Here is an 11,848-nt window from a genome sequence, read left to right on the forward strand (position 1 = left end):
AAGTGCACATGTCAACCTTGAAACTCAGGGTTCTAGAGAGAGTGGCAGAGCAGGATAAATGAGAACAGAAGCAAGAAGAGGGCTTTTTCAAACAACCTACCTAAGACCTTCCAAAGACTGCTCCAGACTACCTTAGTGTCCAGGGTATTGCACCGGAATTATAACATCCCCTTGAATTTGGGATCCTTCTAAGCAGTTATCAGTTGCCAATGTTTAAAAGCCTGTTAAGTCTGACACATACCTGAAGCCTGTATGCAATCTTGCCTGATAGATAAAATTATTAGAGCTATGGTCAACACATTGGGGATGAATCCTCTGTACCAACTTTGTCACAGAATGAAAAAAGACACAGCTAAATAGTATTTTCATTTCAAGACTGTTTAAATCTAACTCACAGAAGCACTTTTCCCCCTCAGTTTCATTTAAATTCCTTGCAAGTAGTCTTCATACTGGATCCTTTATACATTCAGTTTAGCCTTCTCACATCCAGTGTTTCCAGGGCATGTAATTTGTAGAGGACAGCAGATAGAGTGTACCAAGAACAACCTGGAAAGGGCTTCAGGAAAACAGACATGCCACACCTTGTCAGTTAGTCTTAAGGTATAACCTTTTGGGTAAATGACAGGGACAGACAAGAGCCTGTCACTCAGGGACAAAGCATCAATTCTTCTTGTTAAGACTGATGTTTTATTACGTATATTATTAAAATCCCAGTTAACAAAACATCATAAATCTGACCCCATACTATTTGTCAACACTAACATGCTAATTAATTATTTTCTCCTGGTATACCAAAAACCGTATTTCTAAATAATATCTATTTAAGTTCTTTTAGATTTAAGCAATAACTTTATTGTTCCCACATACATTTTACTTCCCTCCAGTTCTTTCAAACAGGTGGAGCAGATAATCTGAGTTTGTTTCTTCAAGGGCTTTTTCAACAAACAGACTTTCCTTTTACAAAGCAATGGTTTCAGTTACAACACACAGATTATGAGAACAATACCCCAGAACTAACAAGGAAAGAATTCGTACTGCATTTTAAACTAAACTCCAGAATATCAGACTTACACTGGAAAAGACTAACTGCAAGAATAAGGGTATATTATTTTTCTACGATTTCATTCTTAAAAAAAAACCAAACAAACAAACAAAAAACCCCAAACACTAAGACGCATGTTTTTGACTGAGTCTCCTAACTTCAAAAACTCACAATAACAGACCACAAACTTACAGGCCAAAAAGTTAGGACAGACAGCTTGAAGGATCCTCTATTATGATTCATGGCCTCAGAATTATTCTTTGCTTTTTGTTTTAAATCAAAAGATTAACACAAGTTGGTACAATCATGTCCTTAAGACTCAAGAGTTCACCTTTACAGATACTTGGGGCAACCATTTTAGAAAAATGGAGTCAAGCTTCCTCTTGCTCACTCTTTGGCCCACTGATTCTCGCACAGTATCCCAGGATCAATGGCCTGCTTAGATATGTAAGAAACAGCTGAGCAAAAATTTATAATGCAACAAGCTTTCATTCTTTCTTCAACTAATTCTCTCCTCTACAACCATGTATGGGTAAAGAAGCAATTACTACCACTGAGTAGATATGAAGGCCTCCTACTAGTAGTCTATGACAAAGTTTTGCACATCTATCTCAATTAAAAGAACTCACTATGTCGTATGGGAGAAAAAGCAAAATTTAAGAGATGCAAACAGTGCTCTATCTTAAGAAAGGTATTTGATATTTGTCACTCAAAGCCCAAGAAGACATTCAACTTGTAGCCACCCATTCCAATCCTTTAAATCCACTCTGAAAACATATAGTTAGCTCCTCTTCTTCCTAATGCATGCATTTACAAAAATTGAGTCACCAGTTACACTGCCTGTTTACAGTCCTCCAGTCAGGAAAGTGATACTTCATGTGGTGACAGCTTCTGCTGATACAAATGGAGCTATTGCTGCATCTTGGACACATAAGGAAAAGAGCTGTGAGATCCAAATGAAAAATACTTTTGGTAAAATGAAATACAGAAAAGTCACTTAGATGTTCAGAGGCAGGTTGCTAAAACAGGAGCCCAAGCATTTGCAGGAAATTAAATCAGAAATGCACTGGATTTACTTATCATCTACAGATGCCTCTCAAATCATCTAACAAGAAATCTGCCTGAAACATTGTACTTCTGTTATTTAGATAGAGAGATAAAAGTACACTTAAAAGATCTCTCCTGTAGAAGTGGAGTATGAAATTGAAAACAGTCTCTTGCACATCATAAATAAGTGGTCCAAAGAAGGAATGCTACCCAGAAATATGCATCTGCATAGATTTGAGAAAACTTATGAGAAAACCACATGAGAATGATAATTTTTTTAAAAATTTAAAATATGGATTATCTAGACACTTTATATTAAATCAAGGTTCAGGGGATCAACACAGCTACTCACTATATGGTATGACTTAGTGGTTTAAAGTGGCTTAAAACTGTATAGTCTTAACCAATATTAACTCTATAGCAAGAGTTACAGAAATAAATATTTCAAAATTACGGTTAAGGAATGCACCATGCCCATATACAAATTACATCTTTGCTTATAAAGTTTGCAGAACACATGGAAAACATAAGGGATATATAGCAGATTTCAGAAATGAGGAATTAATACGTCCAACCATTCCAATAAGCACAATTGGAATGGTTTCATAAAAACTCTAAAAGAGCAACCGAAGCTGGTTGTTCCGGAAAACTAGACTCTAAGCTGGCAGACTCCCTCCCAGGTAACTCCTGTGCTCAAGTACTCCTCATGTCCTTCAGGTATGGCTTCTTAACTCACTTAAAAACCTGCAAGTAGTTTACAGCAAGAGCACTTTAACAGCCAAAGCAAATTACAAAATCCCTTCCTTTTATATTATTCTTTTCCTCTCTCCTATCCCTCCCCTTTTGTTTATTCAAAGCTCTTGAATCATGCAAGAAGCCCTTCACTTTTTTCTTCCTGCTTCACTGTTACCATATTTTATAATTAAAGACTTAAGAAGCATTGCTTAATTAAAGAAAAAAGTATTAAGAGTGATCATAATACACTGCCAACATCTGGAAGAAGTATTTCTACTAGAAGATAATTCAGCTAGAAACACAGTAAGAGATAGCAGTTCAAGCTCTAATGTGTTAAGATCAGACCTAATATAATAGAAATAAGAAAATAGTAATAAAATCATAAATAATAACACCAGCAAAGCAGCAGGGAAGAAATATGAATGAATAAATAGCAATGAATGTTTTCTGGTAGAATACGTTTTTAGAAGTGATTGAAAGCAACATTACTTTTGAAGTTCTTAGAGAATAAAATGCTAAAAGTTTGTTATAGGCATCTAATTACATCTTACAAATTCTGTGATGTTAAGATTGCATGAGCTGACAGTAATCACACAATTAAAGGAATTGATGGGGTATGGATACAAATATTGCTGCTAGCAAGAATTTCTCTTGCTTCCTTCCAGTCCCGCGAGGTATTTTTCTCTCTCACAGAAGATATTAGCAGAGTTCTATAAAAACTATGAACACCTGCGACCTTGCAGAGCTTTGTTTATGGTACAGTAGAAAAATATTTTGACAATGGATGTTTTAGGATTTTAGCCAATCACCCCAAGGGGTGGCTGATCCTTTAACCAATCAGACTATGAAGAAAAAAGCCTATAAAAGAGTCGTAAAATAATTAAATAAGGGAATCTTGCTGCACAATGCCTGGCTGCTGGATCTCTCCTCTCCTCCCTACTACTGCAGGATACCATGACAATGGGGCATTCACCTATGCTTGGAAGTGCCGTGTCCTGCAAAGACACCTAACCATTGGTTAGATAAAATTTCTTAATTCCAGACTGAAATTTAAGTTCTATGTAAATGCTTAAAGGGATTTTACCTATTTGTATGTTTAGATCACACTTTACCGATAACCATATGATAACTATAGCACTGGATCCAGTGTCCTTACTGCCAAGCTACTTTCACTCAGGAACAAGGAACATCTAGGGGAAAGATTATTCTTGTAGAAAGTATAAAACCCAGCACTAGGTACCCTAAGGATTCCTTTGTGAAGCTATTCTAGGCAAGAAAGTCTGGCTGAAGCCTGGTGAAAACTGTATTCCAGGAGTTTCTAAATAAAATTTGTAGCAAAAACAGAGGGGCTAAATAGCAGACAACTTGTGAGAATGTTAAAAAAACAATCTCAAAGCCATCTGGAAAGAGTAGAGGTTCAGGGAAATTAACAAGATTCATTGGAGTGGAAGGAAGAGAGAGGGGTCATTTATTTATTTTTACCTTTATATACAGTTCACAATGAACAAGCTAGACTAATCAACTAAAAATAAGCATAACAACTTTAAAATAGATATATACATGGAGATTCCATTACAGAAAAGCAGCTATCTTGCAATACCGGCTGAAATTGGCAAAACAAAATGTATATATACATAAACGGATTTTCTTGTTTGTTTGGGGGTTACTTTCGGAAGGAGTGGATTTTTGGCTTTTAAGTTTTAGGGGACTTGGCTTTAACACCTAAACTATCATCAAGCTAAGTATTCTGACAGAATGCAGAGCTAGGGGATCTGTACACTTTATCTTGGAGGAAACTCAATCATCATCTTGTCTGCCTCAGAAAATGTCAAGCAAATTTACATTTGCAACTTATCTCTGTTTAAAGAGAACTTCCTAGTTTTGATGTTTTTAAGCAGATGCAGAACTACCTTCTTCTCTCACTAGGAGATGAATAGCTCCATACAGTCCTTTTGACCTCATAAGCACCATCACAGGCAGTTATCGCTCAAAAACACACAAGCTATGGCTAGATTTTCACCTTAGTCAGCCACACAGTAAGCTACCTTGAGTACTTCTGTCAATATGTGCATTCCCAGAAGGTATTAACTGTTCTCAGTGTCTGGCTTTGCCACCCTAATCTCCCCATTTTCTGCATGAGGATATGCCTGAAACAGAATGAGAACTGAGACTATTGCAGATACACACTATCTCATGTGGGAAGCCTACCTATTCCCCAAGAGTACAAAGTTTCCTGAGATCCATGACAGCTGTTGACGGCCACCTGGGACTGGAAACATTAAGTTCAGACAAAAAACCCTCCCCCACACACACACAAAACCACAGTAACCACACACCAGTAATTTAGCTTACCTAGTGACAGCAAAGGGCCATATGTTGTGTACTCTGCCCTCCCCTGACACTCCTATCACTCACACTCATGCACAGAAACTTCTGTGTACTTCCTCGAAGTTTAATGAACATGTGTGTGTGTATATATAGAGAAATAAAAGTAAAACAAAGTTCCTTTGGCTGCCCAGAGCATTTCAGCAAATTTGCCTGTGTCACATAGATCCAAACAATAAAGGCAGTAGTTAAGAACAAGCTGCAGTCATCAAAACAATTTATTTGGCAAACAGAATGTGCCCAAGTAGCCACCAAGGAGGAAGGCCACTAGACATAGATATGGGCAGAAGGCAGGGCAGCCTTCAGTGACAGACCTTCACCTGCACAATCTGCAACTCCATGTATCTTCTCAGTTTAAAACTGCAATTACCACCTGTATTTGCTGATCTGTGCTGGCCCATGTGTGAAGGTATTGCATCTCTGGAAATATTTTCAGGAAAGGCAGAGATGTAAACAGCCTGAGGAAAACATACTGGAGAAGTTTCAGGGTTTTTAGAACAGCTGTAGGGGGGACCTAAATTGTCTTACTATTTTATAACAAGCCAAAAAGAAAGAACATTTCATCTTGAACTTGCAAAGTGAAACCTTTTACTTAAAACCTCTTTGTGCTGATCAGAGACAGAGAAAATGCACAGGGCTATAATGGAAGCACTGAAGCTTTTCCTGTTTCGCAGATCCAGAGCTGGAGTCTCAGCTTATATATGTGTATGACACGAGAAACCAGAACTACTAAGTGGAAGTCTTCACATCACTCAGCCAGTAGCAATAAGACTGTTTGCTCAAGCAAGAATCAATTGCCTTGAGTTGAAATGTTAATAGGATTTTTTTCTAGCTTATGACGGAATCAATACACTAAGACAAAAAACTATGAAACCCAGTATGTGCCTTATGGATGTTCATAGCATTATAAATGTAACCTGAATGCTGAAACTCTCCTGCCTTCCAGATTTAGAAAGTAACTTTTTTGAAGTGATAGCTTATGAGTTAAAGCATTAAATTACATCAAGGTAAGCATATTTTCCCGTTACAAGTGTTAAAGGTTCTTGGAAAAAAAAAAAGTCGTTTCACTCATTGAAGTTGTTAGTACTAAGGAGCACAAAACCAGGGAGCAAATATTTGGAGTCTGTTACCTGCATTACATCTCCACTAGAAACTAGATGCTGGCTATGCTAGCAGTAGCTTCTAGCAAGTTTTTGGGCTTTGTATTGTTGGGTTTTTTTAACCGAACAATTAAAAATCCATTTTTTTAAGACAAATTTCAGGATTGCCTGCTTTTTCTTAAAAGAAGCCACTCTACCCATCCATAGCAGCAGACAGAGCTGTTTTCGAAACCTCTCAGAAAGGTGATTCACTGACTCATATTAATAAAAAATAAACACAGCCTCCTGTACTGAGGATTGTGAAGGTCCACACTTAGGTTCATGCTCTTGCCATTCTCCAGACAAAAGTAAGTCTGATGTGCAGTAAGGGTGTGTTACCCAAGGGCTTCCTTGAGCTGCCAAAGAAGGAACTTGTCACACTCCAAAGCTACATTAGAACAAAGCGGTCCTGCCTTCCTGGGCTGCAGGAAGCTGACAGCTGGCAAATCCATGCAAGAAGAGATTCATGTGTACTTTCCTATTCCTAACTTCTCCCAGTCAGTGAGCATGTAAAATTGCTCTACACACCACACCATACACCCAAAAAGATGTATGTTTTCCTTCTTATCTTTCTCACAGCAGTCACATAAAACACCTTTGGCACTTAAGCACTCTTCTAGCTCACAAAAACTGATTTTAACTATCCTCAGCATCAGTCAACACCCTCCTAACCCCTGAGAAAAAGTACCAGGCTTCTCAAAAGACTAGACAAACTGTTTCTATAGCATTCATTCAGGATGAACAAACAAACAAAAAAAAGGAAAAACAAACAAACAAACAAAAAAACCACCAAAAAAACCAACAACAAAACAAAACAAAATAAAAAGCTCCTTTCTTTAGATGGGGTCCTGCTAGGAACTGAAGATGCATTCTAGTTAAAATAAGTGAGCTATCATCATTTATAAGACACTTCATTCATGGGTATTTGCTTGCATTTGTCATTAAACTCGTAAGTCATATGTTCTCAAAAGTTAAATGATTTTTAACTATTTGGGGTTTTACCTCTTTGATTTTGCTGCCTGGATAACATTTGAAAGGTCTCTTTAGTCTACAAGCATCCAGGGACATCCTCAGAAGATCCCATTTCCCATGTTTGTAGGAAGCTAAAACTGACTAATGTAGTAAAAGTAAAAAAGATAGAACTTAAGAAAATTAAGTGAAATAAAGCATGAAATCTCAAAAATTACACTAAAGATGCAAGAAATATGCCTGTATGTGATCACATGTTCAGCCAGGCCATCACTCCAAAGGACCTTCTGCCTTTGATAGATCCCAAGGTTCCCTAATTATACACTCCCTCCTCTCAATTACTACAGACTCCCTGCTGACCTCCTAACCTCCCTGTGCCATTTGCGCCCCTGAACCCAGGGCATGCTCTGAAATGTAACACAACAAAACTGCACACAGGGTGTCAGGAGCCATTAAGCAGTGCTCCACAGGTACTCTGGGTTGTACATGCTCTTAGCACATGCAGGAAAAGGCTTAACTGAGGGTGAAATGGCAAAGCAGAGTGGAAGGGGAGAGCACATGCAACTTGAGAATGCAAAAAAAAGAAAAGAAGGAACCTGAGAAGGAAGAATGAAGCTGTGAATGAATGCAGACAGACCATGGGGACAGATGCCTGCAGGATAAAGTGAACACAGGTACCTGGTTTCACTTCACATGACTCAGGCATATATCCAGAGCAATTTTTAAAATTCCACTGTTACACTTCCTGTACCTTTATAACTAAGTACAAGTCATTTTTTCCTCCCTAGCTTTTACAGCATTGGTGAAAGCAATTGCCTTATATATGCAAAGCTGGAAGATATAACTATACCTAATAGTTGAAAGCAGTACCTTAACTTCCATACACCAAATTCAAGTTCAGCAATCCTACAAAGAGAAGGGATTTTACTTAAAATAAATATAGTAACACAAGGCCACTGAGTGACTAGTCTGGTTTCTACTGTCTTGCTTACAATAAATAGTATCTTACCTCAGCAGCAGTCAGACTTTAAATGTCTGGATGTACTTACAATGCATGGCACCGTTCATTAAAAGAGCAATAACTGACTAATGTATTTTTGCAGGTATATTTGTTGAATGCACAAACCCATGAAATTTTAAAAACTTTGAGAATAAAAACATCTTTTTACTCATTTTTGAGGGTAGTCCCATCTAGGAACAGGGAATGCATTCAGGGAGGAGAAGATCTCACGAGACAATTCCACTTGGTCTGTAGTTCCCTCTTTTCACATCCATTCTTCTCTAAACACCAAAAAATTTTTCTCCTTTGGCAGTCACACAAGGCAGACTCCATGAAGATGAGGAAGAACATTAGCTTGAAGGTTCTGAGTCAGGTTGGAGGACACTCTGTGCAGTTACATGCAAGCAGCTGGCTATGACGACCATACAATCCCTCCCTGGCAAACTATAGGCATATCCCACAGAAGTGCAAGAGCATCCATGGAGGCTCTGCTTCCTCTTCTGAAAACCTCCACCACTGAGGGGAAAGCAGACACAACACTGGCTATACTACCTTCCAAGGCTGTGTCTGCCTGGGCAGAAGGTGAAATGAGAGGTGAGAGAAGGACCGAGGTGAAAGAGCACCGAGACAGAAAGGTCTTTGCTGGTGGCTCAGACTGGGCACTCCATCAGCCAGGCAATGACTGAGGACACAAAGTACAGCTGGAAGCTGCAGTGAAAGTTCACAAGGCTCATCTAGAAGAGGCGGAGGCCTAATTTAAAGGCACTCAGGGATCTCTGACCATACACATACATGAAGATACTGTAATGTATCAGCAAGGAGGAGTGGGGAGAGAAACAAAAAGTGACACATTCATCTTGGTTTAGGGAAGAAGATGGTCTTGTGATGAAGAATTTGAGAACTGATAAATAAGGTAGTTGAGACAACTTTTAACAGCAGTAAGTACATATTTTGCAGAAAAGTTATTTTCAATGCATGAGGTCACTTCAAGTAATGCAAAGCAAGAGTTTACAGGAGTAGAATTCCAACAGGCAGCAAACGTTATGAAAGTAGAAGTCTTTAAAACTTCTCTTATTTATTCCATATAAAGTATGCCACTATTCTCAATGACACGGTATTTGAGCATCTATTAAAATATGAAACATGGAAGAAATAAAAAAAAGCCAACCATATTTGTGATTCCTCATCTTTCCTACTCCCTCTCTTAGTAGAGTCAGTAAACGTATCAAGGTATTTGATATAGTTTTGAATTGGGTTTTGGATAATGTAGTCAAGAACCAATGACAGTTGTTTGTAAAGCAAGATATATAGACAAAACTTAGGATGAATACAGAATTGCTGTTTTCAAATGTTTGCTTCTCCAGTAATTTCCAAGGACTATCCGAAGTCTACACACCTCAACCCAAAACCAAGATGGTATATATCCAAATATCCAAGACGCACAAGAAAGAGACGTCTCTCTCAAATACCATGATTCTCTCTGATTCTCTCTTCTGTCCTGTGTATCGCCTTCTTTTAATACACTTTAAACAGTCCTAAATGCATCCAGCCAATTGCATTCTATTTTCTGTATGCTACTAGAAAAAGCCTAGTATATGAAGTTGGATTTTCTTGAGTCCCAAAAATAAGAGTCTTGGACCTTTACTTTCCTGACTGACTGCAAAAAAAATGGAACTTAAATTTAAAAAAATGGATCTTAAATTCACAGTAATATTTACAATGCTGTATTTCTACAGTGGGCATGTCACACAACTAGTCCCTGGCATTTCAATAAGCAAAGATGTGGTAAAGCACAAGGTATCAGTCTTCATGTTTCTAGGCACGAAACTATAAAAATTAGCAACACAGCACAACTGTTTTCATAGACAGTTGTGCAGTAGTATTTCTCCATTATCACTTTGGAAGACACAACAAATGCTATCAAGGGATAAGTACAGAATGTATATCGTTGGAGTTTTGATTTGTTTACTCAACTTAGTTCTTAAGAAGTGTTTCAAAGACACACTTCCACTTAAGTTAGAGAATTTCTTATTCCCTTTTAGCAGAAATGTGTTTAGAGAGCACTGGTGCACACTTACAAGGATATAACATACCTCTCCAGTATTGCTGAAAGCTGAGGAAGAAACTGATCAACACCAGCTCCTCTCATCATCTCAACTACCATTACTACTCATTCACAACCACAATATCTGTTAAGCTACAAACACATAACCAATGCCAACTGACAGCATCATTTTATCGAATCAATAGCTTACTGTGTTTCTAAGCCATGCTTTTTCCTACATTATAATGCTCTTGGTGTCAGGAGTTACATCAACCAACCATATTACTGGCCAGCAACAGATCCTTTGAAAGCAGCATTTGTATATCCCACCAGAAAAGTATCATCATGACGGCACAAGGCTGATGCCAAGACATTTCGTGACCAACTACTTGGAATGACGCCCAAGAATTTCCAGCTTAGCTCTCCAGCAAAGGCATCCCACTACATTTCTTTCAGGGAGGAGAATATGAATGGAGACAGGAAGCAGTGACCAACATGCTTACCAAACCACCACAGATGCTGAAGACAGCCATGTGCGTCTCTTGGGAATTGACATGCCCGCGGTAGAAACAGTGGCGCAAGTCAGGGGAGGACTGCTTCTGCGGGGCCCCGACGTGCACCACCGTGTACTGAGAGGCAACGAAGCCTGCATCAGCACTCAAGTTGAGCTGGAAGACCTGCCCGTACGCACTGAGCTGGTAATGTGTTCGGAAAGCAGCGGGCTCCAGCGGTGCGTCCAAGCTCCTTTTCCTCCTTTTGAAGTGATGCGTGTGCGGGAAAACTTCTCCAAACTCATTCACTCGGACAGGTGTGATGATTTCATAAGAGGAGAGCTGCTTCACTAAGGTCTCTGCAACAGAAGGCAGGAGGCTCAGCCTGACACAGCAGCAACCCCTCGCTGGCATCCGCACGGCTCCTGGCACGGCCCCCGTAGCCGCAGCCCGGGGTCCGGTGACAGGCGGGGGGCGGGGGCCTGCCGCCAGCACTCCCGGCGAGACCCCGCGGCGGCCGCCCGGGCCCGCCACCCGCCGCCCCCGGGAGGGAGCGCTCCCTCCTCCCGCCCGCCGGCGAGCGGCGGCTGCCCCGGAGGGCACGGCGCTCGCCGTGGGGCCAGGACCCCCGGGCCGGTCGCCGCCTTTGTTGCCGCTCGCTTACCTTGTGCGGGGTGGAAGCGGACTCCCCACGACGCGGTGACGAGCAGGGAGAGGGGGCACAGCAGACCCGCCAGCCGCCTCGCCCCCCGCATGGCTCGCCCCGCGGCGGCCGTGCCCGCAGCGCCCCCGGGCCGCCGCTGCCTCAGCGCCCGCCGGCCGCCCGGGCCGACCCCGCACCGCGCCGCTCCTCCATGCGCCCCGCGCCCCTCCTCGTGTCCCGCCGCCTGCGCGCTCCCGCACACGCCCGCGGGAAGCCGCCCCGTGCTCCCTCTCCTCCCGCCCCTCGCCTCCGCTCCCCCAGCTCGCTCTCCGCCGCCGGGGTGGGCGAGGGCG

At 40.9% G+C, this 11,848-nt stretch overlaps 1 protein-coding gene across 7 annotated transcripts in view; it reads right to left on the reverse strand.

Moving 5' to 3' along the window:
* Positions 1–11,627, reverse strand: part of ADAMTS20 (ADAM metallopeptidase with thrombospondin type 1 motif 20) — an 89,004-nt gene extending 77,377 nt beyond the window's left edge. For all 7 annotated transcript variants that reach the window (XR_005604495.1, XM_039571117.1, XM_039571119.1 and 4 more), the window contains exons 1-2: positions 11,517–11,627; positions 10,865–11,211 (exon numbers count right to left, since the gene is read on the reverse strand). Coding sequence is in view for 6 of the 7 variants with exons in the window: in XM_039571117.1 (XP_039427051.1) it covers positions 10,865–11,211; positions 11,517–11,607 (438 nt within the window). In the remaining variant the exon portion in view is untranslated. The remainder of the gene's footprint in view (positions 1–10,864; positions 11,212–11,516) is intronic.
* Between the last annotated feature and the right edge of the window lie 221 nt (positions 11,628–11,848).

This window comes from Corvus cornix, chromosome 1A, assembly GCF_000738735.6.
Source record: "Corvus cornix cornix isolate S_Up_H32 chromosome 1A, ASM73873v5, whole genome shotgun sequence".
Lineage (NCBI taxonomy): Eukaryota > Metazoa > Chordata > Aves > Passeriformes > Corvidae > Corvus > Corvus cornix.